The sequence below is a fragment of the Drosophila albomicans genome, chromosome 3, assembly GCF_009650485.2.
Source record: "Drosophila albomicans strain 15112-1751.03 chromosome 3, ASM965048v2, whole genome shotgun sequence".
Classification (NCBI taxonomy): Eukaryota; Metazoa; Arthropoda; class Insecta; order Diptera; family Drosophilidae; genus Drosophila; species Drosophila albomicans.
In genome coordinates this window covers 34,628,492-34,651,659 of record NC_047629.2, presented here as the reverse complement: position 1 = coordinate 34,651,659, position 23,168 = coordinate 34,628,492, and the positions used below count along the sequence as shown (strand labels likewise).

Below are 23,168 nucleotides of genomic sequence, written 5' to 3'. Positions count from 1 at the left end.
ACTTGGGTATCTATTGGTCTATCATGACATAATCTCGCATAGTTAATTCTTTTTTTCTGTGGCTATCAGCATCTTTAGTGGAACCGCTGTTGACAAAAGACATTTAATTTTGCCTTCGTTTGCTTTTGCCTGCTTCGAGTATCTCTGCCATAAAGTTTCTCGTTCCTTCGAGTACATCCCCTCCCGTCTCCTCCCCACCCACCTTCTGCACTATTCTCCTAGACTTTTTGCATGTCCGATTTTTTGTCTGCGACAGCGAAAACTTTGATAAGTGAAATTTATTGTGGGCGCTTTGAGTTGTCCGCTCAGAGTGGACATAGAATGAGCAACTGATGGTGCTTTGATGTTCTCCCCCCCGAACATCCCGTTCTGCTCCTAATGTTTTATGGCATTCATAGTGCAGTTTTGAAAAGCAATCGAGGTTTTGTTGTTTATGAAAACCCGAGACAGATAGTTGAAATTTATAGGCAACACAAGCACCAGTTTGCTGCCATGCCAATCAAAGCGATGAATGGAGGATTCTTTGTTGGAGTAGGAAACTTCGTGATGCTAACTAGGAATATACTAAATAAGTAATATGTAGTTACACCCTTAACACCTGACATTATGCATCGATCATTACTCATGCTATAAAAGAAAATCCACTTAATCTCGCAACGAAACATTCAAACATTTATTAAAGATATGACAGATCTTTTTTGCTGACTAGCAGGGGCTGCTTTTCCCCCCATTAATTCAGAAAGAAAACTGCAACAAAAGGTATAATTTATAGTTCGACACCCTTGGAGAGTAATACCCAATGCTCAATGCGCAATGCTCAAAGCTAAGGGGGCGATTTGGGGAGGTCGCAAACACAGTTCGCCCACGTAACAGGCCAAGGACATTGGTTGGGTGGCAAAATGAAATTGCTGCCGCCCCAAAATTTGGCATAGACCTTGAAAAAAATAGGAAGGGAGAATCGAGCGGCAGTTGAGTGATAGAACTTAAAGCTCAAACGCCCCCCTTTCGCAATGAATATTTACGGCGACGAGCGCCCGCTCTTGGGTCCTCTGAGGATTATTGGGCTTTATGCAATTGCGCGCAAGTAAAAATCTAATTTATCCGGCTGCCACCCTTCGTTTTGTTTGACAATTGCCTGAAATGATGCCCCATGCATTGGCATGAGGCTGTCTCTGCCGGCACGTAATTTCCAGGTCTAGCTTTAAGGGAATTTGCCTGAAAAAATTGCTTTGCTACTGCAGCTTCAGCTACCCTTTGTTCAGGTTGAATTTTGGGGTGGTTGCACTGCGCGCCCGGTGGTGGGTGGCTGGGTGGTTGGTGGGTTGATAGGTCTCCGGCCTCATCATAACACCACATGTTCCAAAATTACTGCTGGCGCCGTGAAGTCGCCATCTCGAATCAAGGATCTAGTATACTTCATGTAGATTTCTATCTATTCTATTGTCTGACTTTGACTCGTGTTGGATTTTAACATTCATTTCGTTTGATGAGGCGCAAAGTTGTGGAATTTATTGCGGGACTTGACAAAAAGTTAAGTGGATTTTACGTAAATTAATGAGTCTTGAATCAGCTCCTGACCCAAGGGTAGTAAGCCACCCTTTAAATGAATCTACAAAATGTAAATTCTATTGCAACTGTTTGTAAACGAATATGGGCAAGTGAAGGCATTTTAAAATCACATAACATCACAGCATTTTCGGATCTACAAATCCATTTAATTTAAATATTATACACAATGCGTTTCTTTATCTTATATAATTATCACATCATCCGCATTAATCAATCGTTTTCATAGCGTGTCTCAAATATTAATTCCTTAAATATGGTAGCATCAAATGGTGACAAAACTGTAAATTCTTTAATACTATGTAAATAGTATTTTATAAATGTTAAACCCAATTTTAATAAATTGTTATTATTCAATGTGATGTGTCAGTTAGACAGAATCTAATATGAGATTTTATAATAAAACATTAGCTGTTGATTTATAATGAATCTCGACTTTAGACTTTGACATTATAAATTCTCATCTCTCAAGATTTATTATATTAATTAAACCATTAAGTTCTCGCAATTTTAATCATGTGCTTATAAAACTTTTGTAGAATAGACCCCACATGAATCTGCGAAAGAATGTAAACACACCACACAAACATATAAAGATATTATATCTAATCTTGCAAAAACTATTGCAATGATATTAAAACGGCTTATCTTAAAACATTCAACACTTAAAATTGTAGTTCAGTTAGAAAACCCCATTGAACCTTCAGATCTACCGAGACCATCACCATGTACGAAAGCAAACCACTGAAGTCTTTGTGTCTTAAACCCATGATGCAGTTGCGCTGCATTGATGATCCTGAATCGGGGGAATCTGCTGGCGATTGGCTGCCTTTGAAGCAGGATTGGAGCACTCGTTGGTGTACATTACCTGAACGCTATATGGATGGCTGGGCTGATCTAATTACTAACTTCGATACCCGTGAAAATGATGTATTTGTAGTAACATACATGAAAGCAGGCACAACTTGGATGCAGGAGCTGGCTTGGATGCTGCTCCATAAACTTGACTTTACCAGTGCTGCAAGCAAGCCTAGTACAAGACGATGTCCATATCTTGAGTAAGACAATAAAAATTGGTTGAGTTTCGAAATTTTTGCTATATATAACAATATTTTAGATACTCAGCGACGAATGATTCTTCCAAAATTCCTAATACAGTAAATTTGGCAAATGATTTAAAAAGTCCACGTGTGATAAAGTCACATCTACCAGCTCAACTTTTACCACGCCAAATTTTTGAGAAGAATCGTAAAATTATCTACGTTGCACGTAATCCCAAAGATCTTATTGTATCAGCTTATCCCTTTACAACTGCTATAAAAATGTGGCAAGGTGATCTAGATACATTTATTGATGAGTTTTTGAATGATAAAGTGCACTACTGTTCCTACTGGTCTCATGTGATTGACTTCTGGAGGATGCGAAATAATCGAAATATATTTTTTATAACTTACGAAGAAATGAAGCGAGATCTGAAAGATGTCATTGAGAGATTGTGCAAGTTTCTGGGTATAAATGAATTGAATGAATGTGAAATGAATCAACTATTGGAATATTTATCATTTGATAACATGAAGAGTGAGTTAGAAAACGAAAACAACAATAATATTTTAGAAAACGTTTTAATTAAAAACATTCATATTTCAGATAAAGAGTCCATCAATCCCACATGGTTAATAAAACAAACATTGGGCAACGTTCCTGAAGGATTTCAGTAAGTTTTTACTGATATTTTAAAATTGTATTTATATTTTTCTCACTAAAATATATGTTTATGTTACAACATAGATTTATGCGTCGCGGAGTTGTTGGTGCATACAAGGAAGAGCTTAACACTAATCAGAGGGTGAAAATCGATCATTGGAGTAATACACATTTAAAACCATATGGAATACGTGAGGCAGACATTTTTGGTGCTATATAGAAAATTTAAGAGTAGTTACTAAAATGAAATGTAAAACATAATCAAAGATTGACAAACATGCTATTTCTTCAAAGTTCTGTTATTATGCGCCGAGTATTTTATAAATGTGAAATTAAATTTTTGATAATTTTTATTGTTTAATTCGAGGAACTCAAATTTACTTATTGGGGCGCCAAAATTTGAGGCCAAATTTATACTATCTTTTGTTTATAAAATGTTTGCCTGAATAAACCCCTTATGAACTTGCAAAAATGTGTTATGTAAACAACTTATGTGCTATAAAGATATCATATCTAATCTAACAAAAACTATTGCAACGATATTAAAATGGTTTATCTTAAAACACTCAACTCTCAAAATTGTAGAAAACACCATTCCTTCAGATCTACCGTGACCATCACCATGTACGAAAGCAAACCACTGAAGACTTTGTGTCTTAAACCCATGATGCAGTTGCGCTGCATTGATGATCCTGAATCGGGGGAATCTGCTGGCGATTGGTTGCCTTTAAAGCAGGATTGGAGCACTCGTTGGTGTACATTGCCTGAACGCTATATGGATGGCTGGGTTGATCTAATTTCCAATTTTAATACCCGAGATAGTGATGTATTTGTGGTAACATTTATGAAAGCAGGCGCAACTTGGATGCAGGAGCTGGCTTGGATGCTACGCCACAATCTGGACTTCGTCAGTGCAGCTAACAAACAAAGTTTTCTACGATGCCCATATTTAGAGTAAGTGATAAGATAACATAAGTACAATTTCTCTATTATTTTAATATATTTCAATAATTTAGATTCTCAGCGAATAATGATTCAGCTAAATTTCATAATACATTAAAAGCAGCAGATGATCTAATTAGTCCACGTGTGATAAAGTCACATCTACCAGCTCAACTTTTACCACTTCAGATTTTTCAAAAGAATCGCAAAATCATTTACGTTGCCCGCAATCCTAAAGATGTTATCGTATCGGCTTTTCCCTTTACAACTGCTATAAAAATGTGGCAAGGTGATCTAGATACATTTATTGATGAGTTTTTAAATGATAAAGTGCTCTACTGTTCCTACTGGTCTCATGTGATTGACTTTTGGAGGATGCGAAATAATCCAAACATATTTTTTGTAACCTACGAGGAAATGAAGCGAGATCTGAAAGATGTCATTCAAAGATTGTGCAAGTTCTTGGGAGTAAATGAATTGAAAGAATGTGAAATGAATCCACTATTGGCATATTTATCATTTGATAATATGAAAAGTGAGTTTTGATATTTAATATGAAAGAAAAGTCTAAAATTCTTCATATTTCAGAACAAGAATTTCTTAATCCGACAGACTTGGTTAGAAAAAGAGAAAACAACCTTCGAGAAGACTTTGAGTAAGTTTTTATATCTTATTGGCATAGAAAATAAGTGTTTGTATCTTATTGGCATAGATGACCGTGTAACAGGCAATAGACGTATGTATATAATTTTATCAGTATATAATTTAATCAGCGTCAACAACAGATACTATGTATGTACATATATAGCACAGTAATGCTTATCTGCTGGTTTTCCTCTGTCTGTCAATATGCCAACTGGATCTTATAGTGTTCTTATAAAAACGTTTATTTTTTAATAGTTTTATGCGCCGTGGAATTGTTGGGTCGTACAAGGAAGATCTCACGGCTGATCAAATTGCGAAAATCGATCTTTGGAGTCATACCTGTTTAAGCCAATATGGAATTTGTGAGTCGGACATTTTTGGTAAAATATGAGATGTATTCAAATAAGACATGAAGTAAACATTTTTTCATTTGTTTTGTTATTTTTGCTCAAATTTGATCATACAGATAATTGTTGTAGTTAATATGTAAGCTTAAATGTTTATACTCCATAAAAATGTATGCTAAGGTACAGATAATAATTTTAAAATAAAGAAGATGAATTGTTGGAATGCCAACAAATTATGATTTTTCATTATTTTAAATTGAAATGTCTTTCATACTAATTTTAATCTGTAATTTAAGTTACCTAAAGTTAAATATTTAAGCTTCTTAGCTCTTACCATTTAAGCTCTGATAGTTCCGTTAGCCAATTTACTAAACATTTTTTTTCGTAAAATGGTAACTGATTAAAACAACTTGATTCTTTTAGTATGAATTCGAGCTTTCATCTTCAGCTTGACTAAATCTTGGCTTGAAAACTTTCACGACGTATAAGTTCATCTTATACGTCTTATACCTCGCTCTTTGACTTTTTTAAGCCTTCAGTCTTGGCCGAAATGTGCGCGACGTAAGCTGCAGTGTGTTTCTCTTCCTAAAAAGTATAAATATAAATAAGTTAAGTCATTGTTAATTAAGAATTGTTGGTAAAATATGTTGGGCCATGACATGTTAATAAAACATCGAAAATCGATTCTGTTGCTGCTGCTGTTTGCAGCGATTTGCAATATTATTGTCTATCTGTACATTATGGAAAGAAAGACTCAAGCAACACAAACTTCAACGACATTTAAAACAAAAACAACAATCGTAAGAGAGACAGAGACTGAGCTCAGTCAGCTGGCTGACAACGAAGTGATCGCTGGACTGGGCGCCATGGGGAGGGCGGCGAGCGGCAACTGGACCAAAGCTCAGCTGTTGGCAATGGAGCGCAGCGAGCGGGAGACGGGTTACAATGCTTGGCTCTCAGAGCACATATCGCCAGAGCGAACGCTGCACGACATGCGGCATCACAGGTGAGTTGAAGAGAGCGTATAAGAGAGAGAGAGACTGACAAAAGCAATCTCTCTCTGACATGAAAGCTGCAAAAAGCTCAAGTACCCAATGGAAAAGCTGCCCACGATCAGTGTCGTTATTGTTCAGTATAACGAACAGCTGAGTGTATTGCTGCGTACGCTGAGCAGTCTTCGAAAACGCACTTCACCCAAGCTGCTGAAGGAGATCATTTTAGTGGACGACGGCAGTGATCATGACAACTTTACGGACACCTTACAGCAGCAATTTCCGAGTCTGCTGCTACAGCTGCGGCATCCAAAGCAGTTGGGCCTGATGCAAGCGCGACTAACAGGAGCGCGCAAGGCCAAGCAGGATGTGCTGGTGTTCCTGGATGCCCATGTGGAGGTGACACGTGGTTGGTTGCCACCGCTGCTTGCACCGCTGCTGGAGAACAACAAAACTTGCACCACACCCGTGGTGGATACCATAGACTACGAGAACTTTGCCTACAAACGTGGCAAGCCATCACGCGGCTTCTTCGACTGGGACTTTAACTATGTACAGCTGCCACTGCTAAAGAAGGAGCTGGCGGCTATGCCGGCACCACACGATAATCCCATCATGAATGGCGGCCTTTTTTCCATCGATCGTCAGTGGTTTTTCCAACTGGGTGGCTACGATGAAGGACTTCGTATTTGGGGCGCTGAGCAGTTTGAGCTAAGCCTCAAGATTTGGCTCTGCGGTGGCCGATTGCTCGAAGTGCCTTGCTCCCGAGTGGGTCATTTATACAGAAGTGGCAACTTTCATGTGCAGTACACAAAGTCGGAGAGCGCCATCAAAGCGGTGGGCAGGGTAAGTGTAAAGAGTTCACTCTCATAAATTCATTATCTAGATTGGCTTAACAATATTTCTCGTTTGCAGAACTACAGACGTGTGGCTGAAGTCTGGCTGGATGAATATAAGGACAAGTTGTATGTAAATATGCCTCATTTGACCCACATCAAGGTGGGTTCGTTGAGCAAACAAAAATCACTTCGCGAGCGCCTACAGTGCAAGCCCTTCAAGTGGTTTCTCGATCATCTGGCCAGCGACTTTCTAGCCCTATATCCTTTGGAGGAACCTGTGGACTATGCCTTTGGTACAGTGCAGAGCGTGGCTGCTCCCAATCTGTGCCTGGATAGAGCTGAATCAGCTATACATCCTCAACTGTTGCCCTGCGATAGGGACCTCATGTATCCCAAGGAACAGCAGAAGTGGAGTCTGAGCTACTTTCGTGATCTGCACTCCAGTTTCCATTGCCTTGAGTTGCAGGAGCGAGAGCCTCAGGCTGAGGTTTGGCTCTGGCAGTGCCATCATCAGGCTGGCAATCAGTTCTGGTTCTACGACTCCAACTCCAAGCAGTTGATCAACGGACAGAGTAAAGCCGATCAGCGTTGCATGGAGGCAGCAGTAGCAGAGCGTAAAATTGTTGCCAATATTTGTAATTCAACAAACCAGCGACAACAATGGAACTTTGGGTATGTGGATGAGACGCGACTGGAAGACTTTTGGAACAATGTGCCGGAAACATAGGAATAATATAATATAGCTTGAAGTTGAATACAAATCTAAATGAAAGCTTTTTATTTACTTATTTACATTTATGGAATAGCTTTTTTATTTATTTAGTTAATCGTACACATTTCCATCTAAATTGAACTGTTCTTCGCCTGCTTCCTGCCAATTGTTTGCAGGGGGCAATCCAAACTGTTTCACTTGGTAGATCATATAATAGAGATTATATGCATCTGGCATATATTCGATATGTGAGCTGATAAATCGCACTGAAACTGGTATCTGGTTCTGCAATTTAACATAATTGGTTAATAAACTGATTTTAAAATTATTTATAAACTTACATTCTCAACTTGATAGTAAGAGCGATCTAGGAAGTTTTTGTGCAGCTCCAGCGAAGCATTTAGTGGTATATTTAGATGTTCCTTGAGCTGTAATGGAAGTATTCGATGGTGGCCCAAGTGATCTCGACTATCGCCAGCCTGAACATTAATATTGCTCAAGCAACGACTCAATTCTTCAGTTGCAGCGCCGCCCATTTCCCCTGATCCGCAAATCGACTCATCGGGCAGGGCTTGAAGGACAAACCGTTGAAGAGTGGCGCTACTAAAGATAATGGCAGCGCGATCGTACATATAGACCTTGAAAAAATTGAATGTAGTAACTAAATAAAAAAAAAGTAAAAGTAACTAAATAAGTATTGTGAGTGTAGGAAATAGATAGTGAAAGCGACACCGAAAAAATGTTCAAACTGATAAGATTGATAATGACATCGGAAGTAAGACTTCCTAGAGAAAAGAATCGCAAATAAGTTAAAAATAATAGAAGTAGAAGAAGAGAAATATGGGAAACTATAAAATCAATTTTGAATGATTCAATTTTTGGAAACAAATTCCTTATAAAATCAAGTATTTTAAACTTAATATTAGACTGCGCTTTTTAAATACGCGTTTTGGATGAAGTTGTTAAATTAGGCTCAAAAATGACAAGTGAACTGAAAAAATAAATATACTAAATGGGTAAGATGGATACAGATGAAATTCTTACAATACAATATGTATAATGGAGTTCTTCTTCTGTGTCCAGTGCTCACCTGATTCGAGTGAGATCTCAGCTTACAGCCAAAGTAGACAAGCTCATCTGGGTTCTTGGACTGCAGCATATGCCGAAGATTCTCCACAACCACAAAGCTGGAGAAAGTATTCAATATATAATAAAAGTAATAATGTTGGAACATTTGTTAAACTAACTTATCATCATTGGCGTAGAGAAACCAATCGGCTTCATCGAAATGATATCTGTGGACATACTCCAAGTGGGCACGGTATTGATGCCACTTGTCCGGCACTTTGAGAAATACGGCTGGTTCGATCTCCTCGTGGGAATCGTCGCTGACAAAGAGGAATCGATCACAGTGGTTGGCCCAGGTGCGTTTGATGTGAATGGCGGTGGTGGATTGTCGATAGCCATACGTGGAGATGATGCAAAAGATGCGCGGTGACGGGGTTGCCGGGGGAGTTGCAACCTTGTTGATACTTGCATCGCGTTCCGAGAGCAACATGACCAGCATGCAGAGCATGCCCAGAAAGAGCAGCTTGTAGAGCGTGGAGCAGATGCGGGGGGAGCAGCTGCTGCATGGATTCAAAATGCTAATTTTATTCTTACCGCTTAGAATGAAGCGTCGCGTGTTGAAGAACCGTCGCATGCTAAAATCGAAACTGAAATCAGACTCCACAGTTGAGAAGAAGGCGGACGATGATGATGGTGATGGTGATGGTGATGGCTCTCTGTGCCCGACTACAATTTAATTATATTGAGTGCTTTTGTCTGTCTCGCTTTGGGTCTTTGCTTCATTCCCTTCCCTGGTGTTGGCTCCCGATTGGTTCGCCGCATACAAATTGCCTTTTTCAATTAGAAATATTAACTCACCTGGCAAGGTGGCAAGTCTTGAGTTGCATTTGTTGCTGTTGGTGTTGTTGCAGTTGTAGCTGAAGTTGATGCAAAACTTTGGTTACGCTTCGTTTGCAGTTTGAAATTGAGAATTGACAAGTGAAGTTGTACGCGATGCGGTGCAGTGCGGTGCGGTGTCGAAGTCAGGGGCGTGTCCAAGTGGGCGTAGCAGTTGCCTCCAGTCTTTTACTATCAGAAAAAGGCATTGACAATAGCCGACTCAGGTGGGGGAATGGAGTGGCTTTCAAATATTGAATTCCAAATGTGGTTAATGGGGCTGAGCAGCAGCTACTGAAGGTGTTGAAGTCTGAGAAAAGGGGTTATATGAAAGTGATGACTGCATTGATACAGAACTTTAACCGAAAGGGTTGAACAACTTTAATGCAATTCAATGCCTTTGTTATTAAATTGAGTAGTGAACTTTCTATGAAAAGTTGTTTGTTAATCTATTTCAAATTTTGTTTAAGCAGTCAGAAAACATCAAATGCCAGTTATTGGCAAGTTTTTATGTCAAAATTGGCTTTTTAAATGTTCTAAAATTGTAAGTTGTGTGTGCAATAAATATTGCAAATTATTTAAAAGCCATGAAAGTGGTTGCCTACGAAGCTTGAACTCTAAATAATTTTTACAAAATACAAAATTTGACAGTTTGCAGTTTTGTTTAATTACTAAAAATATTATATTCCATAATAAATTAAAAACACGTTTATTTTAAATTGCAAATCGCAAAAATATTTGAAATATTTGACTAAAAGTGATTTCATTTCAAGTTAAGTTATTTAAAAGAAGGAACAATATGTCAAAATAATCCCAGAAAAAATGACAAATAACTGTCATGTGAGCGTTCGCACATCAGTCATTGTTTTTTTTTTTTTTTTGGAAAAAATACTCTAAGAACACTTACATAATAACTATAATAACATGTGAGCCAGTTCAAACGAAACTGTCAAAAGATGCATTAAAGAAAAAAAAAGAGGAAAAAGGTAAACGATATTTCTCATATGTGGCATTAATGTCTCAGTTTACGTGCTCAAATTACCAGATGAGTTGTCATTGTGGGCTAACAGGTTGGTAAACAAAAGGCCTACATATGTGAAGCAACAACAACAGAGATCCCAAGAAACATATGAGAGGGGGTGTACAGTGAGTGTAATCAGGAAACTGAGCAAAAAAAAAGCGCAATGTTGCATACAATTTGCCTTTCTCCCTTTACGAAGAGATTCAACTAGCAAATCCAATCGCAATCCCGTCCCCGTATTCAAAAGTGGCAGAGCCTGTGGCAGAGTGGCAGACATGATGCAACAATGACACTTTGCAGTTGCAGCAAAACGGAAGTAATTTCGCACAGACAGCCATCGGAGACAAAAGGCATGAGAAAATCTGAGACCTGGCCAGACGAAAAAACAGACAGACAGACTGACAGAGTTCATTGATGAACACGTATCTCAATCAGTGTGTGGTGTAGTACTTAGGTGTGTGTGGGCTGAGATTGTTGTGTCATGTGTCTGTGTGAGTCGTGAATTATGTGAGAAACTCTGAGCCTAACTATTTAGCTGTTATGTTAGATGATATGTGGGTTACTCGGAAGTGCTCCTAAAGTAACCGAAGACATAATCGAATTGAATCATCTGAAAAAAAGGAAATGCTTGACAGTTTCCTCTTGAGCAGCTGCGTTTAGACACAAAATGTATGTGGAAGGGATTTTGACCAAAAGCACGTAATATAGTGGTGAACTTACCCCAAAATAGATTGAATCACTTGCAAAAGGTTTTAGTGTGTTGCATATTATGAATACTGGTAATGAATACTATACGTTAATAGGGAAATTTATTCGACGGAATTGTAATATGAGTCGCACATTAGCAAAGATTATAGAATTATGTTTATATTTTATTATAATATCGGCGACTATAGAATTTATAATATATTCTACAATTAATTACAAAGTTTTTGAAATATGTAGCTTTACTTAATTTGTATTATGGTAATAAGTCATGTAAGCTAAGCTATTTGATAGTGTTAATAAGAATTTATCACAAAATCATTATATCGTTAAATTGCTTACATTAGTTACGAAATTCATTTCTTTATGCAATATCAGTTAAATCGACTACTGTGACTACTGCTTACTTTCTGTGCCTTGCTTTTATGTATTTAACCCCAGAGTGCCAATTTAAATTTGCATTTTTCTTTTGAATAACTTTATTTACATTAATTTGGATGTTAAATTGTTTATTTGTTCAATTAAAATTCATCTGGGTAGTCATATTCGTAAATAACTTGTATTCGCCTCGTATGAGAATCTGGCGATTATATTCGTATGTCAACTAAAGCTAAGATCAGCAACAGATGTGTGACGAACGAAACCCATTTCTTTTTAACAGCAACAGTTACTAATTACTTAAGCACTTAATAGTAGTTAGAGTTAGTTAGCTAAATAGAATAGATGAAATTATTTATAGATGAAGTTAAACATTGGCTTGCCATTCATAAGAATAAACTTGCAAGCGAAACCGTAATCATTGCTGAAAATCACGCATATCTATAAATCAATCTTTGGTTCTGTTGAGCACACATGAAAACCATAAGCAAACCTCGAAACCACACGAGAGCGAGAGTATTGAAAATTTAAATACACGTAAAGCGATGAACAAACAAATCCCATTTGAAAAACCATGTCAACAAGTTAGGAAGATCTGAAGATCCGTTTCTGAATGAATGAATGACGATCCAAAGTAAACAATGCCAAGTTCAAGCCGCAAATGTGCGCAGTAAACACGATTTAGGAAAATACAACAAAACTACACATAATATTAATAAAACAAAAAAAGACTACAGAAAAAACAGATTCAACACGCTTAACAAATTCTAGACACAGGTCAGTCTCAGCGTGTGTACGAGTGAGTGTTGATTTATTTGCCAAACAAACAGTCGAAATAATTGTAGATAATGTCGATAAGGTGAGGTGCTATACGACATGTTAAATGTTTATTTTTTTTCGCTCTCCCATTTTTTGCCATATTATAAACAAACCAAAAACCGGTTGTGGGATGAGAGAACCTTTCGATTTCATAATGTTGCGACTATTTGCTCTTGACTCTTGATGGATATAGCTAATTAAATTTGCATAGTAATCTCTTTGTCTTGCCATAATGAATTAGGTAATGGTTGAAACATCGATTTCTTCTTAGCATTTGACAACATTAATAAATGAAATATTTGAATTAGTTGTCGATAACTGCGACAAGTGTCAGAGAACTTTTCTTATTCTCATTTTAGTGCTTAATTCTCGCTTCTAGGGAAGAAGGCGTTGACATCTTAAGTACATCATAAATTTCCAATTATATACGAGCATATATACTCGGAGATTAAGCCGAAACTCTCGCACATAATTCATTCACCCGGAATTATGGACAAAGTTCAAAGAAATATTGTTTTCATTTTATTGAGTGTCGAATATATATTAATTATTTATTTCCATATATAATTAAAATAAAAACAAGTTTTAAAATAAACATAAAAATCGAATAATTCTTATCTCTAGTCTAGCATATTCATTTGTTTTTACCTAGGATGCGTTACTTGGGGTCTTCAAACAAACTTTAATCTATTTTTCGACATGTATTGACAATGACATCGACATGATTGAATTGATTAGACAAGTAACATAAATCAACAGTTTTTTATTGTTGTTTTTTGTCGCATTTTTAAAAACATTAATTTCATGGCAATTTCGAAAAGTGCGCATGAAGCTATCATTTATTGATAAGCTGAACATCTGCAACTCAATTCGTGATTTACAGCAACATTGTAGATAATCATTAATGTAATTGCGATTGTTAAAACGCGAATCAATTAAATGAATTCGAAATTACCAATTAAATTGTAAATTGATAAGGGCGTATACCTAACTCTATCTGTGATTTTCTTCCTCAACTGATATGCGGTTTTATCTTTGCTAGTTAAATTGTACCTTGGGGATTCTCAATATCATATTGCTGAACGATCTGCAGTATATTATCTTCTGTATAAGTGCTATCAACGACTTGAGCCTGGGAAAAATGCTCTGTTTCAGTTTTCAATATCAAAGAGCTAACACAATTTGTACCAATTATGAAAGAAAAACTCCCCGGAGTGCAATCAGCTAAGCGCATATATGCATGAAGTTGTTGCAAGTTGTTGTTGCTGTTGTTGCTGCTGATGTCGTTGGACAAAAGGCAGCGGCAGATAAAAAGTGCTCTCTAAAGATACGAAGATACTTCCTTTTTGCCGTGGCGCAGTTGATAAAGGAAACGGTTGTGTTTGTGTGTGAGCCAAACCACAAAGCACCAAAGGAAGCAAAAGAAAAGCGAGAAACGAACAACAACAACGAAAAACTAAACAGAACAGTCAAGCGAAAGAAAACTAAGAAAAGCAATGGAAAATGGAAGTGAATGGAACGGAACCGTGATGTCACAGAGACCCATAGCCACAGGCTGATAACTTTATCAATGAAAAGTCAAACGGAGTTAGAGTTGGGAGAGCGGCACATAAAGAAGTCTAACGAATGTCATAACAATATGCAAGCGATAAAAATAATATGACAAAGAGTCAAAGAGCGCGACTGAGAAAGGCAAAGGCAAAAGCAATGGAAAATGGAAGGGGAGTGGGGGCAATTTATGAGTGCCACAATTCAAATTGAAGTTATGGAGATTATTGGTTGAGCTCATACCTAGAGTCATCTATTTAGAAAAACCAATCGAAGTCAAATACACAGATCAGATCTGACAATAGCCAATTGTCTCTAGTGTTGACCACAATTCAGCATCTATTTGTGTGGTAGTCTGTGCGGTCTTCAGGTGATACCATGCGAATACAGAGAGGTGCCACTTTTTTCATTCTCCACTTCACTACCCACAGAGTAGACCAATAAACTGTAGGACAGTCCACATCTAGAAGTGGACTATTGAAACCATAGAACACACAAACTATGACACGCAGATGAAGACGAGTATAGAGACGTTTCTGGTTTCCTAGTTGCACAATGGATTCAGTGTTGCGTGTAGTTAAGATTCTTGCGGAAGTTGTGACATTGTCTGATCCATGCAAACCGGCTACAATTTATGGCTGAGCAATTCTTTAAATTCCACATGATAGTTAGTTGTTTCAATGTTTAAGCAATTGTCTTTTGTTTGAACGTACTTTGAACTTGCGACTAAATGAACCTCTCTCATTATAACAATTAACAATCTCGGCACTTTAGTTTCCTCTTGTCGTGTTAATTTTCCTCAAATTGTTTTTAATTGATAAACATTTGCTCACTTTTGCAGTGTTAATCCAATTTATTAGCCAATCGAGTAAACCTAATCGATGTGCAGCGCATTCGAGTGAATTGCTTATCGAGTAGAATAAAGAATGAAGAAGTTGCTACTAAAAATAAGTTTCCACTTTAAAGAGATGACTTTAGTTATTATGTTTAGACTTTGCTTAAGTATGCTGAGACATAATCCTGGGCTTTATGTGTGCTGTAAGCCAATGTTGTCACAACAAATACCCCAATTCTAAGCACTACAAATAGCCACAATTAAGAGGGGCCATAAAATGCAAATCCCATCTGTTCTTTTTTTCTTCTCTTCTCTTTTTTAGTGTATTTCTGTTGAAATCTGGTTGGCGACAACCTGCTGCTCCAATCCAATCCAATTCCAATTTCAACTTCAACTCCAACATCAACTCCAGCGAAGCCAAGTCGAACAAACATTAAGTTACAAAATAAAATCTTTGGGCCATAAAATTAAAATACAGCGAAATACGCAGAAGACACTAAACTCCAAGCGGGAGCAACAGAGAGAGGGAAAGAAAGAAAAAGAGAGAGGGAGTTGGAGTTGGCTGTGTGCAACACGTTAATCTTATCAACCAAACAAACCTGCGAGCAACCTACTTTATATGTGCATGTATCTCAATCTCTGTATCTCTAGCTGTTACTGCATTTGTAGCTGTATCTGTATCTGTTTCTCTATCTGTATCTGTAACTGCGTCTGCGGATGCTGGGAAACCCTTTTTACATTCCGTCTGCTGCGCTTTGATGTCGTCTGATGCAAGCGCCCAGATAGCAACAGTTAAACCTCTCCCCGTCTCTTTCCCGTCCCTCTCTTTCTGTCTACATTTGGTTCTATTTTTTACGAGGCGGATTCAAGTTAAGGTCAAACGAACATTTAGCAGCGCGCCCATAACTCCGCATCATCTAAGTTTTATTTGCATTTTGATTTTGGTTCCCGTTCTCGCGTCTCTATCTCTGTTTGTTGTTTACTAAAACAAACAGCAAATATTTATAAGCTTTACTATTCAATTTTTAGTATTTTTTCCATTTTATACACATGTCAAACTTGACCCACGCTGAATTTATGAGTATATTTGCAAGTCCAAGTTCAACTCAGTGATTGCTAAGCACATACGATTCATACTTATATTTATATCTTTCATAGCTCATTTACTATGATGTGGTATATTATTTAAATAACTAGTATGTTATTAGTTCTTTTGACTCTTGTTTACCGTCTTTCTACGCTGTTATGAACGTTGGCCATGTTCTCGAGCTTTTACTACTGTAAATATGCGCCACAAATATTTATTCGAGCACCGCATTTGTCTTGCCATTTTACAAAGGCAAACAAATCAGAATAGACAAAATCTTTATAGCGTTTGCCTTTTATTTCATACATATTTACTTTTGTGTCTTTGGTTTTTTCTTTTGTTGTTGTTGTATTTTGCCAAACCTTTCATTCACCTTTCTGGGTCGTAAAATAGAAGCCATGTAAAATGTGATGATGTTTGCCCAAGTCGCATGGGAAGAGATAAATATTTCAAAGCAAAATTACGGCAAGACTTTAAAAAAAAAAATAAAATTCTCGACACGAGGCGCAAACATTTTAAGGCAGTGTGACTTTTAATGCGAATCCAAATAAAAATTGTTTAAAGAGCTTAGTGAAATGACACAAGACATGCCACAAGGCGGATACAGCTGGATTTTGTTTAAACAAAAATGTGTAAATTCTTTTCAACTCTTTCCGCAATTTTGTGTTACTTTTGATAAAAGTTTTATAGCGAAATTGATGCTAAAATATTACTAATTTTTTTAAATTTGTATGCCAATAAATCATAGCTTTCTGGGAAAACATCCTAAAAATGTATGCTAATATTGCTGTTATTTCTAAGATGATTCCTTTAAGCTTTACTTTGATTCATTTTGACTTTTTTGATTGGTAAAAATTCACACAAATTTCAAATTCTTTAAATTCTAATCTGCTCAACAGTTTTTATTATCTTTGATAGGCATTTAGCTTATACTGGATTCTTAACAACAAAAAATTTAGATAATCTCCTCATTAAATATTTATGATTTAATTTTATGTTTCTTTAAAATTTATATATATGTATTTCGAGTATACATATCACATTCGCTGTTGATCTGAAAACTGTATAATATTTGCATTAGTTTATTTGAAATTTCTTAGGAGTTTGGTGAGTTTGAATTTTGTGGTAATTAACTTGATATTTTGGGTAATAAACTTGATATTCTAATTAAAAATTGCGAAATATATGTTTAGCTTTATCATATTGAACCTGCTTGAAATATTTCAAAACTGGAATAACCATTTCTCAATTAGTTTGCTTAAAGTCAAAAGCGAATTACCGAATAAACGTTTGTTTAATAGACTCTCTTAACAATATTTATGAGGTTTTTGCTCCGTTTGTTAAATATTTATATAAAGTTTTTACAGTTATAAAGCACGAGTATTTTTTCCACTCTCCATATATTTTTTTCGATAAAAATGGTTTTGTTCTCGTGTAAATAAATTTATTTATGTACATTGCTTCTGGGGGAGACTAATGTGAACCGTTTGAAAAACTGGCTTGCGATTTTTGCTGTTGTATTTCATTTTGTATTTATTTCTTTTTTGCAATGCCTTCTGAAAAGTAGGTCAAATATTGCGTATGACGTCGATTTCGGATTCGGATTCGGTTTCAGTTTTTGGATTTGTATTTGGATTCGTCGTCATCGTCGTCGGCGTCGTTGGAGTCGTTGTTCGTTTTCGTTGTTCGACCGGTTTTCACTTTCATATGTCGGCGGCGGGGCGTCTGTGGTTATTCCAGAGTTTTGGGCCCATGGATTTAGCGCTTAATTGAAAATTCATTTAACTAAATTCCGTTTCGAGGCACAATCCGTGGGCTAATGTGCATGTTTTTTCTTTATTAATAAATTGTTCGTTTCATTAGCCTGGCCCAATCCAACAACAACAACAACAACAACTCTCCAGAGGGCAAACTTTCACCACATCTGCATCTATGAGATGGTTTTTTAATAAATTGTTTGCCCTTTGGATGCGCTTTCTATGCATCTGCATGACTATTTGAATTTGGGCATTTCATTTGAATTATAAGCTAATTATGTTGTTTATGTTGTATAATATTTTGATATGCTCAACGGCAAACACATGTTTTCTTGCATTTTGCAATAAACTTTTTTGAGCTGCAGTTCGAAATGCAAATGAGAACTCTTAAGATGACATGATATGATATGGTATTATGGCATAGTGTGTTTCTCTAGTTCGAAAAGCGTGACTAAGGTGTTAATAGTTGTGCCCTTACACATATATCTATTTATTTATTATATTGTATAAGCCATTTCAATTCAATCCATTAGCTTGGCAATTAGTTTGCATAAACAAAAACTCATTAGCAAGAAACCTCAAGTACGCACTTCACATCTCTGATGTTTACTCGCCTTGTGACGATTCACAATTAGAGAGAATAGTTTATTTATTCTTCATTAACATACTAAAGTTGTAGAACCAATACGAAATATGTATGAAAATAGCTGAGGAATTCAGGAATAACATTTGCCATTGCTGTAGGTAACATAACTCTGTTAAGTGAACTTACGTTAACAGAGATGATGAAATATGAGAATGTCAAAATAAGTAAGCCATCAAATTTGCCAATGCTGTTGATTACAGAGCTCTGTTAAGTTAACATTATCAGAGATGATGAAATATGCCAATGTCTTGGGAAGAAGGGGAATAATATTTGCCAATACTGTTGTTAACAGAACTCTCATAAGTTAACATTGTCAGAGCACAACCAGATATTTTTTGGAGGCATGTCCGAACGTGCTTTGATTTATTATAAGCACTTGCCACGCTTTGATAGCCACGCGCATGCGCAACATATTCGAAATTTATTTTTTGCGTTGTTTTGTTTTGTTTTTGAAATTCGGAATTCGATTTTGGCTAATGAAATAATTTGCACACATTGCTGCGCCACAACAAAAATTTAACAACTTTTTCCTTATTTTTTCTGGTTGGCCGCAAAAAACAAAAGCTTCACTAATCGATCGTTGAGAAGGAAAGAACTGAGAAACTGAGAAAGCTGACTCAACTCGTGAGACTGATCATAAACTTGAGAGTTGTCATAAATTATAGAAATTACAATTAAAATATATTGTTTGGCACGACTCGAAAGTGTCGCCAACAAAAATTAATGTAAGTAATATGCTAATAACACCTATCGCCTCTCTTTGCATGCATATCAAGTGAATAGCTCTGACTGACTGAGTAGTGAATAGTGAGTGCTGCAAATGAGTGCAGAACCACACCTCAGTTGAATGTCAAGTTGCAAATGTGAATTATTTTTATTTGTCACTTTACGATTGCGGTGTTTTATCACCCGGCCGGCAATAACTATTCATTTATACACGGCGAGGTCTTTTAAATAATGCTTTACGATTTTGTTTGCCAATTGCAGTTGCAATAAACAATAATGCTGCGATTTATTTCGCCTGCAAAAATCACTAACTGATAATCGAAATGAATATTATTTTACAAATAAAATTGCAGCACGATGTTTACAAATGAGCAGCAAGGCCGATAAGATCTGCTACTGAGAGAATGCAATTTTTATAATTTTAGAATTAATAATGACAAATCTCCTTTAATAACTCTGTTTATTTCTAGACTATCACTTTAATCTGAATTGTAGTTAAATGAATATTACTTTATTATTACCCTTAATTCCATTTTAAATGTTAGCAACAGCTTTAGCTACTGTTCACACAACTTTGTCATTGTCGCCACTTGCTTATTGTAATTTTTTTATTGGGCTTGCAATCAACAGGTAAAATTATTACCTTAGCTATTCAAAACACTATTGTGTTTGATTTATTTCTTTGTAATGTCTATCAATCATTTGAAGCGCGACTAATTATAGATTCAATTAATTTCTATTTATGCCGTTTTAACCGTCATCTGAGCGTGAACTGCAATAAACATTTTTAGCAGCTTGTGTGTATCATTATTTATGTTCACGTTGGATTCAATTGAGAGCTCGATGGACGGATTTGCATAGTCTGACAGCGAGCTTATCAAAACAAATGACTGAAGCGAGTGCAGTGTTAGCATTCAAACTATTCGTCGTAGTAGTCACGTGGCACGTCCTTTGTTCAATGTCAAATTCAGACTGTCTGCATCTCTAGCTAGCTATCTATCTGTCTCTCAATCTGTTGCAACTGTCTCAATCTCGTCTCGGAAGTTTACTGGCACAAAGCACAACAAAGAATTGAGCTGGGAAATCCCTTGACGGGGTTGCTAACAGAATGTCTGATAAGGACCAACTGCGATTGCAACTGTGACTGAGTTTTGATTGCGATTGAGGCATCAGCTGTTGTTTGCTGTCAATCAAATCGTTTATTCAAGTTGAAAGTCATCTCAATGATAACAAGAGTTCGATGACAGTGAAAGTAAATGAAGAGAAAGGGTTTTTTTTGGAATAATTTGTATATTTTTGTAGTGTATAATTTATTATGATCTACTTAGGAACTAGGTACAAGCTTTTACCATCAAATATTATTTAAGCATTCTTGCGAGTTGTCTTTTCGATAATCAATAATCACAGCTCTTAGTTTAGACTTAAGTATTGTATATGATATTGGGAACAGCAACAATTATTATCACAGAACACATTTGGTTAACAGATATTCCTGAAATGTATGCAGAACAACTAGCTTTAGCATTTGTCGTCTTGACTTTTCGTTGACTTTTTCTTCTCATCGATCGTCTTAAAGCCAAATACTTCGGCATAACTGGGCACAAAATTGGGCTTAATGCTTTCGCATGTGGGTGTGTTAGTTGGTGTTGTTTCTGTTGTTGTTCCGCCAATCGCTGTTGTTGCTGTTGAAAGCAGTGGAGTTGTTGCCTCGCACAATGCGGCTGTCTGTGACAGAGTTGCCGCCGTTGCCGACGACGCTTCCCCAGCAACGGCATCTATTGTTGCCGTGGTTGCCGTGGGTGTTGTTGCTGCTGTTGCTGCTGCTGCCGTGTTCGCTCTTTCATGCTTATTGAATACATTAAACACGCTTGGATAGACAATCAAACACGACGATTGCGGCGTTTTATGCAACAACTCCAAGGCGGCCTCGTAGCTGGGCAGACCCGATACCAATGTGTATTCCGGTACCGGATCCTCCACATCGGGTCGCAGTTTCAATGCCTCGATATCAACAATTGTGCACTGCGTCGAGCCATTTGCATTGTTGTGATCTAAAAAGAGAGAAAGAGAGAGAAGTTGTTGATTAGCTAAGCTGCATTTATGTGGGTTGTGCTAAAAGTAATCGCCCTGTAATTTGACCTAATTTGAGTTGCAACTATGTGAGAAGGTATCACAAAGATAAACACTTCCACAGCTACTCAAACATTTCAATGAATGAATAGTACTAATATGACAAAAGCGTATTGAGGTAGTCCCTCAATTAAGTAAATATGCAAAACTAATTATACATTTTAAAATGTATTTAAGTATATGCAGCTAATCAGTTTTATTCTCCGTTTAACTGCACGCAACGTTGTATTATTGAATTTATTTTGTAATAGTTGCTCAACTTTGAATTTATTTATTTAGGTGCGGCTGATCTGCATCTACATATTTTATTTATTTATTTAATATACATGTATGCGCTGCACATTCATTGTTAAAACATTGTTGTTTATGGCTCACATTTTGTTGCTGTCGTTGCCTTGACGCTGGTTTAATGCACTTGGGCTACTTTTATTTTTATTTTTATTTTTTTTTATATTTTGATGGCTATTGTTGTGATATCATTTTCGCTGACACCGAAATACCTTGAGAAAGTTCTATGAAGAGAGGTGAAAATTCGACAGCATTTAGCAAGACAATTTGCAACAAAACACCTGAGTTGATAGTCAATTTACATATTGATATTACTCAATGTAGTGATCATTACTTAACCCATAGTTAATTACTGCTTTTAACCCCATTTAGCTTAGTTCAGTCTCTATGATTTGCATAGGTATTGGATGTAACGTATTTAATTATCACCCTTGTGATAAGTGTCATCCATGAATTGATCCATTTATTAGCCAACTTTATGGAGAATGTTCTTGATTCATTAGTCTAGTTTATGACGACAATGCTGCGAATATCACGTAGACCACGATCGAAATGTTGGTAGAACTAATCAAATGGCCAACTAAAATAACTCTTGGTTGCGATAACGTCTAATCAATAATATTGACTATATCAATGCGAGATTATGTTGAAAGGCAATTCGTCAGATCTTTGGAATTCTATACGAACAGTTGAATGAATATATACTTACAATTGCGTTTCCAGGTTCGAAATTGATGGTACAGGAAGCATGAGCATATGCAGAAGACCATCGAGATCAAGATTAGCGTGAACACAATGCCGATCCACACTTCGTTCATGAACTTGTCGTACTCGATCTGCTCCTGCAGTTTATTCACACTGCTGCTATCGAGGACCACACGATTTTGGAAGTCGAAGTCCATGTCTGCTGCTTCACTGGAATTGTGTCCGAGTGGTTGATCGTTGAGTGTGGGATGCTTCAGTTGAATTGAATTGAAGATTGTTGCTCCAATCTTTTGCAGAATATCACTATCCGTATTATCACTGTTTTGATTCTTGTTCTTTTTGTTGGCCTCGAATATCTGCCGGGCGACACCGATAAATTGCTGAAGCGGCAAATCGCGCGACTGCTCGTAGTTTAATGTGTGCGGCAGATTCTCCATATTGCCTTATATTCGGTGTGCGTAAAATAGATAACTACTATTCAACTAAAGTATCTCAATTACACGGAGAGTATCTCTTTTTTATGGTCTTGTATGTTGTTGTTGTTGCGGCTACTCGGTTAGTTAACTGCGGCACACTTTCACTCTATCGCCAACTTTATCTTCATCTGCTTCTTGACTTCAGATTCGCTGTTGCTTTTATCTTGTAATTCTCGCTCTCGGCGCTGAGCTCACGACCGACGTAGTCGACGTCTGCAAACAAACTGATTAGCGATCAGCGCCGCAAAGGCAGCCGAAGGCAGCTCGGCTCGAACTTCACTCAAGAGAGAGAGAGCGAATGAGAGCGAGAGAACGCTGGTGATCGCAACAGTGAGTGAGAGTGAGTTTTGCTACCT

The 23,168-nt window shown here is 36.9% G+C and overlaps 5 protein-coding genes across 5 annotated transcripts; 3 read left to right on the top strand and 2 right to left on the bottom strand.

The window, feature by feature from the left end:
- The first annotated feature begins 2,963 nt into the window (after positions 1 to 2,963).
- LOC117569961 (amine sulfotransferase-like) lies at positions 2,964 to 3,544 on the top strand. Its single transcript, XM_034251334.2, has 3 exons — positions 2,964 to 3,144; positions 3,214 to 3,280; positions 3,355 to 3,544. Exons 1-3 carry the CDS (start codon positions 2,985 to 2,987, stop codon positions 3,488 to 3,490), a joined length of 363 nt encoding a protein of 120 aa, XP_034107225.2. The 5' UTR covers positions 2,964 to 2,984; the 3' UTR covers positions 3,491 to 3,544.
- Positions 3,545 to 3,892: 348 nt separating this feature from the next.
- Positions 3,893 to 5,296, top strand: LOC117570411 (luciferin sulfotransferase-like). Its single transcript, XM_034252036.2, has 4 exons — positions 3,893 to 4,224; positions 4,287 to 4,747; positions 4,801 to 4,867; positions 5,113 to 5,296. The coding sequence occupies exons 1-4, from the start codon at positions 3,893 to 3,895 to the stop codon at positions 5,246 to 5,248; spliced, it is 996 nt and encodes a 331-aa protein (XP_034107927.2). The 3' UTR covers positions 5,249 to 5,296.
- Positions 5,297 to 5,774: 478 nt separating this feature from the next.
- Positions 5,775 to 7,762, top strand: LOC117568888 (polypeptide N-acetylgalactosaminyltransferase 8). The gene is made up of 3 exons (XM_034249788.2): positions 5,775 to 6,210; positions 6,277 to 7,042; positions 7,112 to 7,762. Exons 1-3 carry the CDS (start codon positions 5,849 to 5,851, stop codon positions 7,760 to 7,762), a joined length of 1,779 nt encoding a protein of 592 aa, XP_034105679.1. The 5' UTR covers positions 5,775 to 5,848.
- A 91-nt stretch (positions 7,763 to 7,853) lies between these two features.
- LOC117566461 (glycoprotein-N-acetylgalactosamine 3-beta-galactosyltransferase 1) lies at positions 7,854 to 10,010 on the bottom strand. Its single transcript, XM_034245992.2, has 5 exons — positions 9,674 to 10,010; positions 8,995 to 9,450; positions 8,838 to 8,934; positions 8,089 to 8,385; positions 7,854 to 8,032 (listed from the first exon to the last, which is right to left on the bottom strand). The coding sequence occupies exons 1-5, from the start codon at positions 9,700 to 9,702 to the stop codon at positions 7,859 to 7,861; spliced, it is 1,053 nt and encodes a 350-aa protein (XP_034101883.2). The 5' UTR covers positions 9,703 to 10,010; the 3' UTR covers positions 7,854 to 7,858.
- Positions 10,011 to 20,483: 10,473 nt separating this feature from the next.
- LOC117570786 (protein commissureless 2) lies at positions 20,484 to 23,048 on the bottom strand. The gene is made up of 2 exons (XM_034252628.2): positions 22,341 to 23,048; positions 20,484 to 21,264 (listed from the first exon to the last, which is right to left on the bottom strand). The coding sequence occupies exons 1-2, from the start codon at positions 22,771 to 22,773 to the stop codon at positions 20,732 to 20,734; spliced, it is 966 nt and encodes a 321-aa protein (XP_034108519.1). The 5' UTR covers positions 22,774 to 23,048; the 3' UTR covers positions 20,484 to 20,731.
- Between the last annotated feature and the right edge of the window lie 120 nt (positions 23,049 to 23,168).